General features: G+C 40.8%; 1 protein-coding gene across 2 annotated transcripts in view; it reads right to left on the minus strand.

Annotated features, from left to right (window-relative positions):
- Nucleotides 1-7,986: 7,986 nt before the first annotated feature.
- Nucleotides 7,987-19,543, minus strand: part of WDR44 (WD repeat domain 44) — a 126,490-nt gene continuing 114,933 nt past the window's right edge. For both annotated transcript variants that reach the window (XM_075835966.1, XM_075835964.1), the window contains exons 14-20: nucleotides 17,820-17,942; nucleotides 15,450-15,641; nucleotides 13,388-13,489; nucleotides 13,187-13,302; nucleotides 12,134-12,261; nucleotides 10,641-10,775; nucleotides 7,987-9,099 (exon numbers count right to left, since the gene is read on the minus strand). In XM_075835966.1, coding sequence (XP_075692081.1) covers nucleotides 9,005-9,099; nucleotides 10,641-10,775; nucleotides 12,134-12,261; nucleotides 13,187-13,302; nucleotides 13,388-13,489; nucleotides 15,450-15,641; nucleotides 17,820-17,942 — 891 coding nt within the window. In that variant the 3' untranslated portion in view covers nucleotides 7,987-9,004. The remainder of the gene's footprint in view (nucleotides 9,100-10,640; nucleotides 10,776-12,133; nucleotides 12,262-13,186; nucleotides 13,303-13,387; nucleotides 13,490-15,449; nucleotides 15,642-17,819; nucleotides 17,943-19,543) is intronic.

Genomic DNA, 19,543 nt, shown 5'->3' on the forward strand with positions numbered 1-19,543 from the left:
AAGTCAATGGGTGCGTAATTTGCGCATCAATTCCATAAAAAAAAAAAAAAGTGCTTTGCGAGTGCGTGAAAAATGCATGTCACTCACAAACATGAGTAAATCTGTGACGCTCGCTTGAATGTCGCCTTAGTGCTATCATGTCTGCTATATAAAGCACCACAAAGAGGAGAAACCAGCTGTGCTATGTCTATCATATATATATATATATATATATATATATATATGCTTTAGCATGGATGACTTTAAACAGCAGTAATGAGTAGTGTAGCTGTGAATACACCACTGGAGTGATATAACACTTACTAGAAGTAGCAACCGCATCTTTGTGTGTGTCTCTCCGTAGAAGTTTGATAAGTGGAGAAAGAGGCAACATTTTTATTCCCCCTCAGAACACACATCTCGTGTCCAGTTTCGGAGGCCACGTATGCTCAGTAGCTAAGCCCTACTGCCCGGATCCTTATGTACATGGATAATAGAGCGATTCCTGCTTTTAGGTGGACGTCCTGAGAGGAAATCAAAAGAACTCCTGGGGGCGCCATAACAAGCATGTAACAGCTAAATCTAGACACAGGAATATTTTTTTTAAAAATTATTCTATTTTAAATATTCTTATGTTTTCTGTAATCCTAACAGAGAAATGTAATATTTAATTGTGGAATTCCTCTTTAAGGACGGGCAAAAAGAAAGTAAGCTTAGGTGTTGGCTTGTCCCTTATTATTGTCATTGTACAGATGTCCTAATGCAAAGAGTTGTCATAAAATTAGGACGTTTATATGATGACATGATATATGAATGAAAGGGATGGCTCTTCTAATTTCATTAAAATTATAATCAGGTAAAGTAATGTTTGGTCTTCAACAAATGTTCCAACTTAAAACTGAATATTGCCTTTATTACCCTTGGCTTGTCTGTACTAAAAAAAATAAAAGAAAAAAAATGTGCATGTGTCTATTCTTTTCCACGTGTGTTCAATGTTGCCATAAATTTATATTCCTTGATTAAAATTGAGAATTTATAGTTCTTCATAATGACATCAGGTAGATTGAATCATAAATCATTAAATCACTATGAGAAGTTTGACACATGAATGAGACCATTTTGAGGCGGACTCATGCTTCTTGCGCCATCTGGTGGTGACAAGTAAATAACAGGTAAATATTTATTTTTCTGCATTTCCAATATCCACTTGCAGAATGTCCTACTAGTACATAGATTTCCAATTTAACTTTAAAAAAGATCACAAATTTACTCAGAAGTGTATATGGCTAATATGATTTTAATTTGCATACTTTCACAGAAATGTCATCATTTAGAAGCGCTTTCCAGTCTCCTCCTTCTTATCTTGTGAGTTTCCAGATCTATCAGTAACTCCCCCCAAATCACTAGCAAGGGAATTAAGAAATAATGTTGATGTTACCCCTTTACTGCTGTTACATCCTAACATCTTTATGGAATACTTTCCATTAAAAGGAAGTGCGGAAGTTACGTCAGTTACCACAGCATTAGTGAGGGTGGTCACTGATCTTGGGTGAGAAGTTCTGGCTTGCAGTCAGCATTCTAATTCATCCCAATGGTGTTTGATGAGCTGAGACAAAGGCTGGGCACAGACCAATAAGTTTTTCCCCCACCAAACCATGTTTACGTGCCTCGTTATTGGGTGGTAGTATTGACCTGCTGAAAAAGAAACCCCCCCCCCACCCCCACCCCACAAACTGTTGTCAAAAAGTTATATTTTCGAAGTTTGGACAGCCCCAGACAATTATTCCTCCTTACCAAATTTTACTGCTGGCACAAAACATGTGGCCAGGAAGCATTTACTTGGCTTGGGTAGATAACCTCGAAGAATGAAAACTATTGTCCTGTTAGTTCTCTAATGATTATGAACTTAAAGGGGTTGTCCAGTTTTAAAAACCCATTTTCATATACCCTATTAGGAAATTCTCAAGTCCTCAGTTCAGGACCCTCATCTCTTGGCCAGAGTAGAGAGCAGTTACAAAGAGCGTCTATCTCTGGGGGACCCGTCCCATTGATATGAATGGGCACTGTCTAATACTTCATTTCTCCTGTGGTGGCACTGCAGGGAAAATGAACACTTTCTGCTAGGGTTTCCCCACAGATTACAGCTGATCACTAAAGGTCCAAGCTTGAACAGTTTATTGCAGGGGGAAGCTCCAAATTTCCTGACCGACCATGTCCTGCAAAGTTGAGAAAACCCACAGCGTCTGTCATGCCTGTTAGCAGCATCTACAAGAGGTTGGTTATATGTATTTTTAAGCCAGTAGTGTATGCATCTCTGGAGTACGTGGGAGAGTAGTACACGAGAAGATGGAGGTCTACGGGGGGTCCTGCTGTGAATGTCAGCTGAAGGGAGGGTTCACTACTGGTGAGGTGCAGGAAGGGCAGACGACACTGTTCTCTCTAGCAGTTCTGAGATGACTGCAAGCACGCCCAATTGGGTGATTTAACCATAGGGCAAATGATGCACCTGCATCGCCCCCTGGTGGAGCCATCATTTTCAATAAAATGTTTTTTATTGAAAATGTTTTTAAAAAAACGAACATACAATATCCCCATTCCCCCCCCCACAAAATCAAAACAGTGTGCAAATGATTGTGTATAAAAGATCACAATACTGGCATGAATAACAAACAATCCGCAATGAGGGGTTGAGGTCACTCACTATTCAAGGAAATAAATGGTTATGCAACCCATAGCAATAGTCAATAAGTAGCCAGTACAACCAAGGAAGGACCTCCATAACCATCAACCCTCTAATTCATGAAAAATGAGAGATTAAAAAACAAAAATTAAAAAACCTCCTCCTTCGATCCCTACAATGGCTACTAAACGGAGCGTTCAGTTCAGTGGGCACAGTAGAGATGGAGCAAGGACCTTATATTTTATATATTTTTTTTTTTACAAACATGAAATTGAAAATCTCTCTTATTCTTCATGAAAAACAGCCAAATAAAATATTCTAGGGGAACCCCTTTAGGGATGCTGTTCTGACTACTAGGGGGTGTTAAATCATCAAGCAACATGTTCATTTTCTGGATTTGTTTTGTCTCTTTTTATTAAAGTGTATCTCCAGTAATGTTGTTTGGCAGCACACCCACCATAAGTTTAAATGAGACAGCACGGGACACAGGCGGTAGTTTATACAGTCCCATAATCCAACCATAAATATAATTTTAATAGGAGATTGCCGAAGTCTTCCTTTATTTTCAGACATGGCACAGAACGCTATGACTAAGGCCCCATGCACACGACTGTATATTTAGTCCGTAATTACGGACCCATTCATTTCTATGGCCAACGGACACCTTCCCGTATACGTAGAAAGGCTCCGCAAAATATAGGGCATGTCCTGTTTTTTTGCTTTTTAACGACCATTCTCCCATACTTTATATGGGCGCACGGTCTGCAAATGCAAGTGGCTGTCAGCGGCCGGCCGGCCGTGCCTGAAATCAGACGGTCATTACTGGCACGGTCGTGTGCATGGGGCCTAAGAGCTTATTTCTTGAAGCAAAGATTGTGTGTGATGTCTGAAACCAGCAGACAAATAAAAGGATTCATATTGTCGGACAATATTCGGAGTACTGGGATTTCTTATTCTTTTCATTCACGTTCTCAGCCGGATGTAGAGAGCCATTGCTGGTATTTCATGCAGTACTTCTGTATTTTTGGGGAGAGTGAATCATGACATCCTATATTTGACAGACCTTTTCTCACAATGTCCTCCTCGCTATAGTTAGGTACTTAATCTGGCACGAGAAGTTATTCCATAGTGATAAGAGGCCAAACTGGCAAGTCATTTTACCACAAAGCCAAAAACAGCACAAACCGGATATTGACAGACTTTTAATGAGAAGATTTTTTCATTTTATTTGTTTTGTGTTACACTTTTAACCATCAATAACATTTTCCGGAGGACGACCCAGAGTGTTACTTCATTGGTACCTAGTGATTATATTTACATACAGTTTCATTCCCCAGAATATCTAAACAGAAAAAGCTCCAACTTTACTACAATAGTTAAAAAATGTAAACAAGTTTATCTCTTTTTTTTCTTGTTTTAAAGCACGGTTGGGGTACAAGGGGGGGAGAGGAACACCAACACTAAAGCAGAAAGGGGAAAAAAACTAAGTCAAAAACAAGAATCCCCTAGAAGTAAAATAAAGTTGTCATCACCATCATCTTGTCTCCCCCCCATTGTGTACGTAAGGAATGAGTTTTTTCTTCTACACTTTACATCGACATATTGTGCCCACGTGTGCAAAGCAAGTGTCACCGATCAAGCGAAATTTCACAACAGAAAAGGAGGCTGAGCAGGTGGCGACTACCAAATTCTGCAAACCCAAATATTCTTGTACAATGCTTTAGAAAACATGTTAAAATTGATTCCAAGAACAGGTACCACCAACAATATCTGTGTAAAGAAAATAAAAAAGGTGCAAAATGTTTAAGGGAAGGGGGTGGAGAACGGTCGAGCTCTACGGACAGACCAGTGATACGCGGTGCCGGCCGGGTGACCGTGTTCTGTAGAAGTGACATTAAAGGAAAACGCCACTTCAGAACAACATTTTAAAGTTTATATTTACATAAAAAGTTAAGTAGCTTTGAATATACTCGAATGTACCGATTTTGAATTACATGACATTTTCTTCTCTGTACACATCCAAAGCCAAGTTCAACATTCTGCTGCTTTCTAGAGCTTACGTGACAGCTATATAGTTAAAGGAGATATCTCTCCATAAAGAGCGCCACCCTTATCCTTAGGCTGTGCCTGGCATTACAGCTCAATCCCCACTGTATGGGGCTGAACTGCAATACCAGACATAGCGCCACTCTGGTCCGCGGGTTATTTCTCTGTAAAAAGCAGGCACCTTTTTACTAATCCAGGACAACTCCTTTAAGGCTTCTTGTACATTGCTGTATTACGGCTCTGTGCAGGAGATGTATCACTTAGTGACAAGACCAGGATCAGATCCCGTGCTGATCTAACAGGACGGGATCCAATCCTTATTTTAGCTCCTAATAATATGGCCATGTGCAGAGTCTAAGGACAATATAAAGAATTTTGGAAACAGCTTTGGGTGTGAATGGAGTGTAAAATATGATGTAGCTCAAAACCAGTACTAAATATAGAAAGCAAAGTACTTGCAAATTTACGCAACATTTTTTAATATAAACTATGAAATGTTTTTGAAAGCAGAGCGTTTTCTGTTGCAGGCTGAGCTATGTATCCCAGCAAACGTTCATGTTATGGGATCGTGTACCTGAAGTCTATGGTATAATGTCATTTTACACCCGCTGTACATCATGTCCACGACTAAGGGGATTTATTTGTAAATCATTTTAAGCTACCAATAATACACATTTGAGAGTCCTCACAAGGTTCCTAATAGATAACCCCTGACTTTACACAGACAAAGAGCCCTGAAGGAAAAGAATAGGTTACATTCAGCAATTTTCAAAGCCAAATACACCAATTAACTCTTCTGTGGCAGGCGATAAGGATTCATGGAAAGTTTACTTGCCAGAATATAAATCAAAGAACATATGCGGAAAGATATTACTGCAGCAGGAGAAGCAGACAGGTCCTATTTGCAACCATTATTTTGGAGACTATACTATTATCTATCTAACCCCATAGATTTATCTTTGTACTTCGATGACATCACTGTATCTTAAAGAGGGCAGCTAATCCACATCTCTAACATATCGCTTCATTTCTATATCCGGCAGCTGTTGCCAAGGCAAAGAAGATCATGGGATGCATCAAAATGGGCATAGATGCACATGATGAGCACATAGTTCAACCCGCTTATAAATGAGCAGTCAGGTCGCACATGGATTATTGTGTACAGTTTGGGCACCAGTGCACAGAATGACATAGTAGAGCTTGAGGGATAAAAGAGGGGTAACTAAAGTAAAAAGAATGGGTGGACTTCAGTACCCAGAAAGTTTATCAAAATTAGGGTTATTTAGTTTGGAAAAAACGATGGCTGAGGAGTGACCTAATAACTATGTATAAATATATCAAAAGTCAATTCAGAGATCTCTCATGATCTATTTATATCCAGGATTGTAACTATAACAAGGGGGCATCATCTACGTCTAGAGGAAAGAAGGATTCTACACGGACTTAGAAAGGGATTCTTTACTGTAAGAGCAGTGAGACTATGGAACTCTCTGCTAGAGGAAGTTGTTACGTTGAATTAACTGAAAGAGTCCAAAAGGGGCCTTGATGTCTGTCTTGAATATATTATTACAAATTATTGTTACGAGATTAATGTAGATGGGTCGTTGATCTAGGGATTTATTTTGATTGCCATATTGGAGTCGGGAAGGAATTTTTCCGTATATGAGGAAAATTGGCTTTTGGCTCATGGTGTTTTGCCTTCCTCTGGATACACATTACAGGATAACAGGCTGAAGTGAATGAATATATGTCTTTTTTCAGCCTCACATGCTATGCTACTATATATAGGAACAAATTATTGTTTTGATCACCTAGCCTGTGCTACATGAATAGATTGAGAATAAAATGTCAATAGAAGAACGTAATATATGGAAGAATGAGAATAAATCTAATATTTCCCAAATGCATTGAATTTGTATTTATTTCAATACAAATTATTGACTTTTAAAAGATTTGTATGAGATTACAAAAACATGGTTGCTTTAGTCCCGTCGGGTATAGCAACTCCGTCCCTTTCACTTGGATAAGATGCAATACCATACAGTCTGTGGACAAGACATGGAAGAAAGCGACCATGATTATCTAATCTCACAAAACCTCTATTAGAGTAAGGGTAGGGCCACACGGAGCGGCCCTGACACGGTCGCAACACGGCTAACAACCGCACCAGCACCATGTTCGGTGCGGCTGTCAAATAGCCTGTTAGTGGCCGCATGTTAACGCGGGTAAACCGTCCCTTTATCTGCAAAATCGTGCGGCCATGAATTAATGCACTCTTTATGGCCGCACGATTTTGCAACTTAACCCCTATTCATTCCCTATGGCAGTGCCGGAAAAGCCGAACACTGCACTCGGCTATCTCCGGCGCTCCCATAGAGAATGAATGGATCGGCAGTGCACATGAGCGTGTAACCAGAATACCCCTTAACGAGGTATTTGACAGCCGCGACTACATAGTGCCAGCGCAGTTGTTGGCCGCGTTGCGACCGTGTCAGGACCGCTCCGTGTGGCTGTGCCCTAAGAGTCAGTGTTAAGAAAGTTAGAAAATGGATTTCTGTGTACTAACTATGACAAGGACAGACTACAGATTACAACTACATAGCACATAACCTCAACAATATGGAAGCCCTATGCGATTAAAGTGGTTCAATGTGGTATCTTAAGCATCTCACTGAACATTATGGCTAGACAGTCATTAAGGTTATGTTCACACTAGTATTATGGCTTCCATTTTTAACGCATCCCATTGACTCAGGCTATGTTCACACACGTAACGGAAAACGGCTGTAAAATATGGAGCTGTTTTCAAGGGAAAACCTCAGCCTCTGATTTTCAGCATCTAGCGTTTTTTATGACCGTTTTTGGAGCTGTTTTTCTATTGACCCAATGAAAAAAGGCTCAAGAAGTGACATGCACTTATTTCTTACGGGGTGTTTTTTACGCGCAATTTTCAAAAACGGCCGCGTAAAAAACGCTGCATGGGAACGGAACGCCGTTTTTCCACGTTGAAATCGATGGGCAGATGTTTGGAGGCGTTCAGCCCCTGTATTTTCAGTTGTTTTTCAGGACGTTTACGGCCCGAAAAACGGATGAAAATTTGCAGTGTGAACATACCCTCATAGTGGGTTTGTCAGGTTTCGTTTATCTTTTACGGAGTAGAATAGCACAGTAGACAACACTATTCTGCTGGACAAAAGCAACAGAAACCTGATGAAACAGAAGTGTGAACAGAGCCTAGTTTAATGTGAATGTCCACCCTTGAACACCATTTAAAAAAAAAAAAATTGTACTAAATAAGTACAACATTCGGTGTGGATTATTTCTTAATATGTCTTTAGAGCAGTCAGAGCTCCAAATCGGCTGTATAGATGTAGAGGTAAATGATAAAATTCTATATGCCTACAGCCACTAGGGGGAGTTTAGGAGCGTACTGCATGATGTTTATGCATTGGCCTCAATAATACAGTATGAAGTAAGCTCCCGCTAGTGGTGGCTACAGGAAAACAAAATGTTATAATTGAAGTTTCAATTTACTCAGGGGATTTGGAGCTCTGTATTAAAAAAACAGTGTTAAAATAGCTATAAAGATATATAAAAAAAATGAGACAGCACACAACATTGGATGTAAAAATGACATGGTGCTAAAAGGTAAGACATTTACTTTAAAGAGGATCACCAGATTCCACGATACAAAACGGCATACATTAAAAAGGTCTCTTGGACCTGATGAAGCTGGTGTACTTACTTTGAAAACCCATGTAAGAACGGCTGCATAATCCTTTCTTAAAATTTTCCTGCCCGATATTAAAATTAGCATTTCATGAGACCCCTGCACCATGCTGAAATTTCACACATAGTTATACCAGCCATATACCACCATTCTGGCATGGATTTCAAAAGTACATTAGTCTCATCAGGTCTAAGAGATCTATTTAATAATGTATGCAGTTTATATTGTGAAATCTGGTAACAGATGCTCTTTAAGTAATTTTTTCCCTGGATGTAAAATGAAGATGCAGCTGCAGAATATTCCTACACTATTTTAAAGCAATATTAGCTCAATGACTATCACTTAAATTATAGATGATTTTACTCAAGACAAGCAGTCCGAGGAATAATTAGCAGCGCGCACATTTGCTGGCAATATTACTGTAGGGTTGGGATAAGTGGTCATTACCCAGCTGTATGTGTGCAGGTGTCTGCTGCAGTAATATCTCCCAGGCAGTGTCAGTTTTTCTTCTTTATTATACAATGAGTGGAGGCAATTACAAGTATAGGCTTATTCTATCACCATGAAATTTAAGATATATTTTTCTTCCTGTTAATGAACACCTTGATTGCGCCGGTAAAATCTGCCGACAGCAGCACTTCTGTGTGATCAGACTTCAAAGCACCTGGAAAGATCGAATACAAATTATTATAGTTTTTCTAAAATAAAAACACGGAATAAGTTTATTGGTGATTTCAACCTCTGCAGCATCAGCTAAATCTGCTCGATTCCCTTCATATAAGCAAATGCTAATAAAGTAGTTTTAACAAGTCTTGTGTTCTGCATTATTTTTTATTTTTTTTCATAATGGCGCCTGATACATGTTGTTATAAGATCGTAGAAATGAGTGACTCGCTTCACCGGCTTCCTCTCATAGGGTTGTAGTTAACTAATAATGTGTAGGTCTGTCTGCTCCGTCATGGCATGGACTCCACTAGACCTCTGAAGGCATCCTGTGGTATCTGGAACCAAGCCTCTTTAGCCCACAGTGAATGAATTACAGGTTATCCTTAAAAACTTTATATTAATCGGCTCTTCCCCTCCATCTCTAAAACATGCTGCCCGCTATTAGACTGCATGTTCTACCGGACAGATTCCCTTTAGGTCCTGTAAGCCGTGAGGTGCGGACTCCATAGATCAGACTTGTTTTTCCAGCACCTCCCACAGATGCTCGATCGGATTGAGATCTGGGGAATTTGGAGGCCAAGTCAACACCTTGACCTCTTTATGATGTTCCTCTAACCATTCCTGAACAAAATTTGCAGTGTGTCCCAGAGCATCACACTTCCTCCACCGGCCTCCTTTTATCCCATAGGCCATAATCGTGCCATCTCTTGCCCAGATAAGCGACGCACACACCCGGCCGCCCACATAAAAGAAAACGTGATTTATCAGAGCAGGACACCGTCTTTGATTGATCCACTGTCCAGATCTGGTGCTCATTGTAGGTGCTTTTGGCAGTGGATAGGGGTCAGGACGGGCACTCTGACCGCTCTGCCGCTACATAGCCCCAAACACAGCAAGCTGCGATGTACTGTGTGTTTTAACACCTTTCTATCAACCAGCAGCAACTTTTTCACCATTTTGTTCTACAGTCGCTCTTCTGTGTGATTGTACCAGCTGGCCTAGCCTTCGCTCCCAACACCCATCAATGAGACTTAGGCGCCCTTGACCGTTGCTGGTCCACCCGTTGTCCTACCTTGCACCACTTTTGGTAGGTAACTAACCACTGCCTACTGGGAACACCCCACAAAACCCGTCATTTTGGAGACGCTCTGACCCAGTCATTTAGCCATCACAATTTGTCCCTTGACAAAGTCGCTCAGATCCTTACACTTGCCCATTTCTTCTGCTTCCAACGCATCAACTTCAAGAACGGACGGTTCACTTGCTGCCTAATATATCCCACCCCTTGATAGGCGCCATTGTAACCAGATAATCAATGTTATTCCACCTGTCGGTGGTGTTATTGTAATGGCTGAACGTAGTAGAAACAGGGAAAATAATTTTACAATTTAAAATTAAATGCTCTTAAAAGCACTTGAACAAGTCAGTAAAGTTACTTTCTTAATAATCTCGCTGTAGATTTGGGATCTGAAAGAATAGTAATTTGGTTAAATATTAACGATTTGGAAAAAAATAGTAATAAAAAAGGAATGATCTCACCTGATGGTATGTTATCTGAAGACTCTCCCTTCTCCGCCTTCTGGTCAGTGTCTGGTTTGTCAGTAGATGCATCTGGCGGTACCATCAGGTGAGGATGTGGAGCAAAGATTGCAGAGGTGACAACTGCATTATGTGCTAAAACAGAGGAACATCAAATGAACACCAAGAAATGGAGGATATATAGGTGTACTGCATTGTAATGCAACCGGGAGATAAAAACACAAGAAAATACAAATAATAAATGAATGCAACTCTTGCAGCAATCATCAGTTTCTCCTATCAGGCTCCCCATAGTTCTAAGAAACCTTTCTTTTGAAATCAGCACGTGTGAACAGGGCCTAATAGGAAGACGACACGGCTTCCAAGTATTATATTTCCCCTTCTTAACGAGCTGAAGTAAATCTTGATTTATTAAGCATTGTAGTAACAATCATGGAATGACAGCTCGCTGCACAGTACGCTTCCAGATTCGGGGAAGGGTGAATATGAGAGCAAATTAGCATTTTCACAAGACAAACTATAACTACTTATGTCGTTTATACAGAGGACTTTTCCTACGTGTAGCGTTATATAGAAACAAGCACGTGACAATCGTAGTTTTTTTCAAAACGTATTTTCTTTGGTCTAAAATTCAGTGTCAAAAAATGATCACATACAAAAAATAAATATAGACAATCACCCTGTTAAGCACCTCTTAATTTTCTATTTTGTACTTTTAGAAGCCACTTGTAACACACAAGACTATTTACACTGGTGGTGAGTTTTACCACGCATGCTTGAGAAAGGAGGCGGACCCCCGAAACGTCGCACCAGGCGTAGTAAGACGCCAATCTATCCTCCAAGTGAAGTCTCTGCAAACAAACCGTAAAAGCACCGGGAAGAATTCATCCGGACATATTATGGACTTTAACACATTGGCTGATATTTATATTTATTTTTTGTATGTGACAATTTGTTCACACTGAATTTTTGACAAAAGACAATTCATTTTGCATAAAAAGCAAAAACTACAATTGTCACGTGCTTATTTATATATAACGCTACATTGTATTGAGAGATCGGAAGCGTCTCAGCCAGCATGTACCAAATATCCCTGTGTTATTAGGCCCAGTTCACACAGAGTTTTTTTGGCGCTAATTTTGTCCCAGAGACAGGTCTAAATCTGCCTCAAAATTAAAAAAAATTCTGCCTGCAAAAAAACTGTGTGAACTATGCCTTATAATTGGGGTCAAAATTTATATTATTTCTACTGAAATTGTACTACAGGTGTGCAATTCTGAATGGTTGAGCAATAACAGCAGCTTTCTGTAGTGGGATAAACGACAATCTGACAAGAGAAGGAACCAGTACGACAGGCAGAAACATCTATGACCACGGAGACAACTTTTAGGTCGTAAGACAAACCTTGCTGATATGTCATGATTCCTGCAATGTGCTGCAGAGGTTAGCAGTGATTATAAATACTAGGACAATATATCACTATTAGACCATACCTTTAATACCCTCCCAGAAGTCATTGCGGTCTCTTCTTACAGAGGTGAACTTGCTTAGGTCGTGGTATGTACTCCAGATATACACATATTTATCTTCAGAACCGCTGACGATGTATGTAAAATCATGGCTGAAAGCACAAAAAGGACCGGCTATTGTTTATTCTGAACCAGATATTTACACTTAAAGCCGTTTAGAGTCCAACCACTGAGACCCCCAGGTTAATGAGTTAAAAAAAAAGGTCTGCGCTCACCTGTCAGAATCCCTCTGATGCCCACTAGTCGCTGCATAGGACCCACACAGTTACACAACACTAAATGGGCCCCATTTAATTATTAATTGCATGCAAACATTTGGCCCATTCATTTCACAGGTGCCAGTTAGTCTTCTGCCCCCACAAGGGACCCGCCAAATGTATGGTGCAAGTCTGAAAAGGTTCCACGAGATATTATTTCCTCTTCATTCCTCGCACAGATTTTGCGACTGTTCATGGGAAGAGGGATAACATGATCTTTACGCTTCCTAATGATCAAGATTTTAGGGGGCTGATGACACCTCCTTCATCTGCCCACCCAGTGCACATAATGGGTTACCAGGAGAAGGATGTTGGCTGTAAGAAGTAGCCGGGGGCCCCTAGAATTTAACTGTATGGACCCCAGATATTTCAACTGGTGGCCCTGGAAAGAAAGAAAAAGCCAAACAGAATGTTGGTTTCTGGGAAAATCAGCTGACAACTAATATGGCAAGACATGGCAGGTGCCAACACGAGTTTACCAGCCTCCTGCCCATGAAGCAGTAATTTATAACCCACTCCATGGCTGAAAAATTATACAAACTACCAGGACTCACAGAGTCACTTATCGCTACTGATGATATTTTTGCAATTTTTTTGTTTAATGTTCTCGAAATATTTTTATAATTAAAATCATCCGATCACATCATAAAAATCCCAGATGGACTAAACCGAAGTTTTCTAGACATAAAAAATACAGTTCTGACTTTGGAGATCTTATAATGGATATAGATGACGTTTCTAACTTGGTATTTTGCAGTACCTGAAACTGGCTTTAATTTGACTGCTGCCGTTTACACAGCCCTTGTATTTCATGGATAAAGACAAGTCTCTTAAGTCATACAGCCTTATTCTTGAATCATTAGAGGTTACCAAAATCTAAAAAAGAAAAAAAAAAAAGTTAGAAATCGCGGTAATACGGTCAACAAGTTTTGACATCAATGACCAAAAAGGGAGATTCTACCTTGTTTTCTCCAGGCAATGGCTCGATTCCAGTGATTTTTCTGCCGACCCTGTTTCGCCCCCTGGTAGAACGCACATGTATTTGAGTGTGGTATTTCAGATGCTGGGAAAGAAAAACAAATCCCATAAAAAAAGCAAGTCAAGCGATATACAGCATTATTAGTCGTTTTTCGTCATTTTTATATGTACGTACAATATTTCTGATTTGATGTCCACAGAATGCATCGGTCACACAATATGTACACAATCCAATATCCCTATGTCAGTCAGGCAGGCAGGCAGGGGCGCACGCACACACGCACACACTGTATATTAAAGTGTTCCTCCAAATATGAAACATCATTTCGTTCTAAGGTAAAAATAAGATTCTGTGCTAACTAACCGTATCATATACATTTATATAGGGGCCGAAGCTCCGTTGCCCTGATACAGAGCTCTAAATCACCAATTCCCTTCACATAGAGTTAAAGGGGCTGTTCGGGGAACAAAAACAAAAATTTTAAAACTGCTCACACTGGTGTCCAAAACAAAAAAGGCCACACAGACCTCACCCATCCGCTGTCGGTCTCCACTTCCTGCTGCACATCATCGCTAAAGAAGGAAGGACAAGCGGGCAGGGGATCGGCAAGGAGTGTGGCTTCTTTAAATTCTCGGACACTATTGTGAGCCGTTTTAAACATTGTTTTTTTTATTTCCTAGACAACCCCTTAAAATGCATGCAGCTGCCAAAAATGGAAGCTTATTGTAAATACATTTGTTATGGAGTTCAACAAAAGCTCTATAAATCTGTATGGCGTAAGCTCTCCCTAGTGGCAGCTGCAGGAGCTGAACACCAAATTATTATAACTGCGTTATTAAGGTAGAGATGTGTCCTCCCTCAATTTCTGTTCGACTTCATTCACATCTGCATGTGACGTTTTTGTCATAGGAGCAGAACGAAAATACCGAAGCACCAAATCCTCTGCATGATGGACACAAACAGCGCCTGACGAAACACATTGACTTTAATGGATTCCGTCAACTTTCCGTCATGGAGTCTGAAGTTTTACTGGACAAAATATATATTTGGTCTGGTATTTTTGACCGGATCTGCGTCGCAACCTCCAACGCAGATGTGAACCAAGTGCAACATTACCCGAGATGTATGATGTGACATTTTAAACATAAAAAAGCATATCCCTCCGACGAATGGCGTCCGTCAGCTATCCTTTGTCCATAGACTCTCATGTTACAAAATGTATACGTTAAATGCATACTTTTAATATGGGAGTCTGAGAAATAAATGGCTGACGGATGGCATCCATCAGAGGCATCTGTCAGCCACCCGTCTGCCATAGACTCCCATGTTAAAAAAATGAATACGTTTAGTGTATACTTCTTTTACTGGATGGCGTGAGATTGCATTGAATCGGTATCATGACAAACTGTATAAGGCTGTGTTCACATCTGCATTGAACGCTCCGTTAGGCACCTCAGTCGCAGATCTAGCACTATTTTGTCCTGTAAAAATAACGGACGCCATGAAAGAAATCTGACGGACACCATATTAGTTTATTGAGTCCATGGGGCATCGTTGGTACCCGATGATGGAGCAGAACAACTTAAATAAACAACGCAGATGTGAAGAAAGCCGAACTTAAAGCGAAAAAGTAACGGTGAACACATCTGTAGTCACAGACATGAGATTTCTGTTGGTGGATATGGGCACCTTTGAAAGAATCTGCTGGCAATCTAGCAGCCCGAAGTTGAGAGAAAAGTAAATGTAAGAGATTGGGTGTTTACTTGTTTGTTCCCAGTGGTCTCTGGTGGCCGCTTATCTGCATCCCTCTACAAAAAGAACATTCCAGTTTGGCTAAGCTAAATGCACATGTTTGTGGGAAAGTTCAGGAGGACAGCAATTTTATATCTATAGCCAGCTGTAGGGTCAATTTGTCAGGCAGGCAATAAACCTAAATCAGCATGTATCAGAAGGCCTTAGTACACAAAAAAAACAAAAACACATGATGAGAACGAGTTTATTTCCAATATGTCTGACCAGTAAGAGCCACATAAATGCACATTACCTCAGTGTCATAGAATATGCACCTCCCATCGTACGTGCCAATTACAGCATGTTTGCCGTTCTGACAGAAATTGGCAGCTGTAATGAGCTTGGTCTGTCCATCAATTTCATTCCACAGGGCAACTTTTTTGTCCGGGATATTCCATAGCCGGAGTTTCCCGTCCAGAGATCCACTCAAGAAGTATCTGTCATCCTATAGAAATAAAATGTGGGTATGTTAGAGATTTTGTAGGCAGCCATTATAATGCTCAAAACTAAATCATTAACCCTCTTTCCAAATGAGGCAACCCGGGCATCTGCGGAACCCGCCGGCAATCAGCAGTTATCCTTGGTGATCACTACACATAACCATAACCAAGTTGTTTGCATAAAAAGCACCAGGATCTTGGCCGCTGCAGACTCCCCTGCCCAATCCAAACACCCTCCCAACATCTTTTTCCGGCTTCCAATAAAGAAAATCCTAATTTGAGGTGTGACTGATGGTTCTTGTTGTATATGTGTACATGAGAACATCATATGGATGAAGTTTGCCTCTACGTCCCATGTCATTAGGGTGGACTGGCGTGACGTCGTGAGACAGATCCTGCAAGAGGTAAATTCCACACAGCACAAACTCTCTTCATGTTCCAGATTTAAGTCCGCTCTTCCCCCTGGTGCTACAAACTATAAAACATAATTATATCCCTGAACAATTAGCAAACCTTTTATAGTCACTAATAAAATGAGCAAACTCCAGCTGAGCGCAGACAGCGCATTAACTTATGCACCGAAGAACAATAACAAAACTATATTTTACAGCAATTACATAGATGTTTGCTATAATAAAGAGCTCAGCATTATATAAAATGGGGATAAAAACAGTGATAAAGAAAACAACCTACACAGAGCAGATTGTAAGAATTGTTGTAAGTTTCAGTCATTTTTAAATAATCCTTCATGGCAGTGACTATTCCTACATACATTATTAAAATAAAAATAGGGGTAGATTAAAGGGGTTTTCTGATCATTGAAAATCGTGTGCAGATGGTGTAACTGCAGGAAGTCACTAATGTACGGTCTGTAGGTGAAATGAAGTCACATGACCACGCTCCTGGTGTTTATCTCCTGTTTGAGTGACGTCCCATACACAGTGGCAGTCTTTACCGCTACAAAAACCACGCAATTACGTGGGGCCCCAGAGGGAAGGTGCGCCTGTCGGGCCCCGACAGTGCCAACACTTTTAACTGTATCTCCGTTGGGCGACTGCCACATTCAATCGTATCTGCATCGTCAGGATGAAGATAAAATCGAACAACATTTACTAGGAAACAGGCCATGTTAGGCCTACAGCCTATGATACCCTAGGACAGGATCCACAAACTGTCCGATCTAATGAGGTCATTGAATCGTGGCGGCCATACACAAGGGTCCCGTCTTGGCGTATCAAGGGCTACAGGCCTAGCGTTGCTGAGGAGGCCTGCTGTGCAGCTCTGCTCATTTTGAGAATAGGGCTAGGGAAGTATTAGTTTCATGAATTATTTGGGAGGCACGATTACTGAATGGGGGCACTATCTGCCACTGTGTGGGGAACTATCTACAGTTGGCATGATGCTTGAAAAAGGCTCCATATGTAAGGGCCGAAACGTTGCACAAGAGCTAACAAAAAGGCAATTTTTTTCACTGTGACTTGGAGTGCTGCCTATTCTTGGACGACTATAGGAGACTTGGAGTTGTGATCGAGCTCCTAGGGCGTGCACCCACCCATAACTTTGACTGGTGCTGCTGGACTTTCTAGATAGTTGGCACTATATAAGGATGGCATGGTATGTGCCGCTATACGCAAGGGGCACAGGTATCCGATTAGGACCCCTAGACACAAATTTGCTTGGGGTCCCAGAAATGCCAAATCTATCTGTGCCCATACACTGAACACGTGGTTATCGCCCCCTTCCCGGAGTACAGGATGTGACACATCACATGCCTCTTTTTTTTCACTGCTCCATGCTCACCCCCTCCCTATCTCTGGAGTAATCGTGTTTCACATGCTGGACAGCAGATAGTGCAGAGTATAGCAGTAGAATAGAAAAGCTGTGTCTCAGTACTAGACAGTGAGAAATTACAGCACTATCTTACCACTTGCAATAGGGGGGCAAGCAGTTGTAAATTTAGGCAAGGTCTGTGAGAGGGGAGAATCATGGGAACTGTAGACTTTTCCATGGTAAACCTGCCCAGAGCCCTGGCGGCATCAAAACCGAGGGTCTACTTCTGAGCTAAAGTGGCATAACCTGGTGAGCGCACGCAGAGACGCGCACGAAGGAACAAACATACAAACACATAAAACACAGTTACTTTTCTGTGTTTCTCATAATCTCAGAAAACAGCTGACACTTACCCTCGGATGGAAAGCTATTGCTGTAACAAAGTCTATATGCTGGAAACAACACAAACACTCCCTCCTGGAGATGTGCCATAGGCGGACTGTCTTATCCATCGACGAGGACAGTAAAAAGTAATTCTGTGGGGAGAATATTGTAATTATTGTCAGGAGTCTAAACAACACGTGTCCTCATCTACAGCAGAGACCGTGTCTAGTCTTTCTGATTATCCGTTATAAGGGGTCATTACCAGCCAGGCCACAGCTGTAATCCTATCCACGTGACTCCTGCGCTTTTCTATAATTATGGAGCTGAACTTGGACAAAGAGTCGCATCAGACAAAGAACAGAAAATGCAGGTTACAGCATATTGATGAAATACTTTCCTGGTCAATATTACAGCGTGCTTTATGTTCAGCAGGAAGAAGAGCTCGGTCATAAGATGAAATATATCACGTCCTTTTTATTGTCAAAGTGCAGAAAACGACTGGACAAGGTTACAGCCGGAAATGAGGACATGTGATATAGACGTGCGGTGTGCCTGTAAGGGTATGTTCACACAGGAGTGTTTTCAGCCGTTTTTCGGGCCGTAAATTTCCCGAAAAACGGCCGAAAAATCGGAAGCAGAACGCCTCCAAACACCTGCCCATTGATTTCAATAAGAAAAACGGTGTTCTGTTCCGGCGGGGCGTTTTTTATGTGGCTGTTTTTCAAAACGGCCGCGAAAAAGAAGTGCATGCCACTTCTTGAGCCGTTTTTGGAGCCGTTTTTTATTGACTCTATAGAAAAACAGCTCCAAAAACGGCCGTAAAAAAACGAGAGTTGCTACAAAGACGTCTGAAAATCAGGAGCTGTTTTCCCTTGAAAAGAGCTCTGTATTTTGAGACGTTTTTTATTTTGTGTGCGCACATACCCTTAGGCCCTGTTCTCATCACATTTCTGTATCACACCAAGCGTATACGTTTGAATATGAAAAAAAAAGGTACTCAATCGTATTCCTCGGCGAATCCATAGACGTTAACTAAATCGTAGTCTAAGAGGGTATACGTTTGGCCTCCTTTATGTTGGGATACTGTTTTTGTGGATGACAAAATAGCATAACCTACCAAAGTAACTGTATATACAGCGTTACTATCATTTTACCTTATCGTCAATGGATGACACATGCAAACGTAAGGCTTTACAATCGCATATGTTAAACGGATTTGTTTTTAATTCCTTCTTTGTAAAAAAAAAAAAGTTTAAACCCTTCCCTAAACCCGTTTTTGATGAAAGCAAGAAAAGATAGCACGATCAAAATAGTGCACACCCAATACAAATAGTATGAAAAATTAACTTTTATTGATCCAAAACATATATATGACACACAAATAAAAACATGTATGAAAAGAAGCCGATGTGCAGATAAGCAAGGCAAAACTAGTCACTATACTGGTCTCAATAGGATAATAATATATCAATAGTTGGTTAGTACTGGGTAAATATACTCTACTCCACAACATACAATAATCACAAGGACCAGAAACCTGACATAATCTGGTGCTCAGCATGCCAAGAATTGTAGCTACACAAGGGATAAAGCTGGAGAATACATTACAAGCAGGCACCAGAAAACAGAAAGACGCCAAAAATGTAAAGCACACCGAATATCAGGTACGCATAACCCAGAAGTGCTGTAGCGCGGGAACTACAACGCAGGTTACTCAGGGGAAATAGAATGCAAACAAGGATCAAAAAATAAC

The sequence above is a fragment of the Rhinoderma darwinii genome, chromosome 8 (genome assembly GCF_050947455.1).
Source record: "Rhinoderma darwinii isolate aRhiDar2 chromosome 8, aRhiDar2.hap1, whole genome shotgun sequence".
NCBI classification, from domain to species: Eukaryota; Metazoa; Chordata; class Amphibia; order Anura; family Rhinodermatidae; genus Rhinoderma; species Rhinoderma darwinii.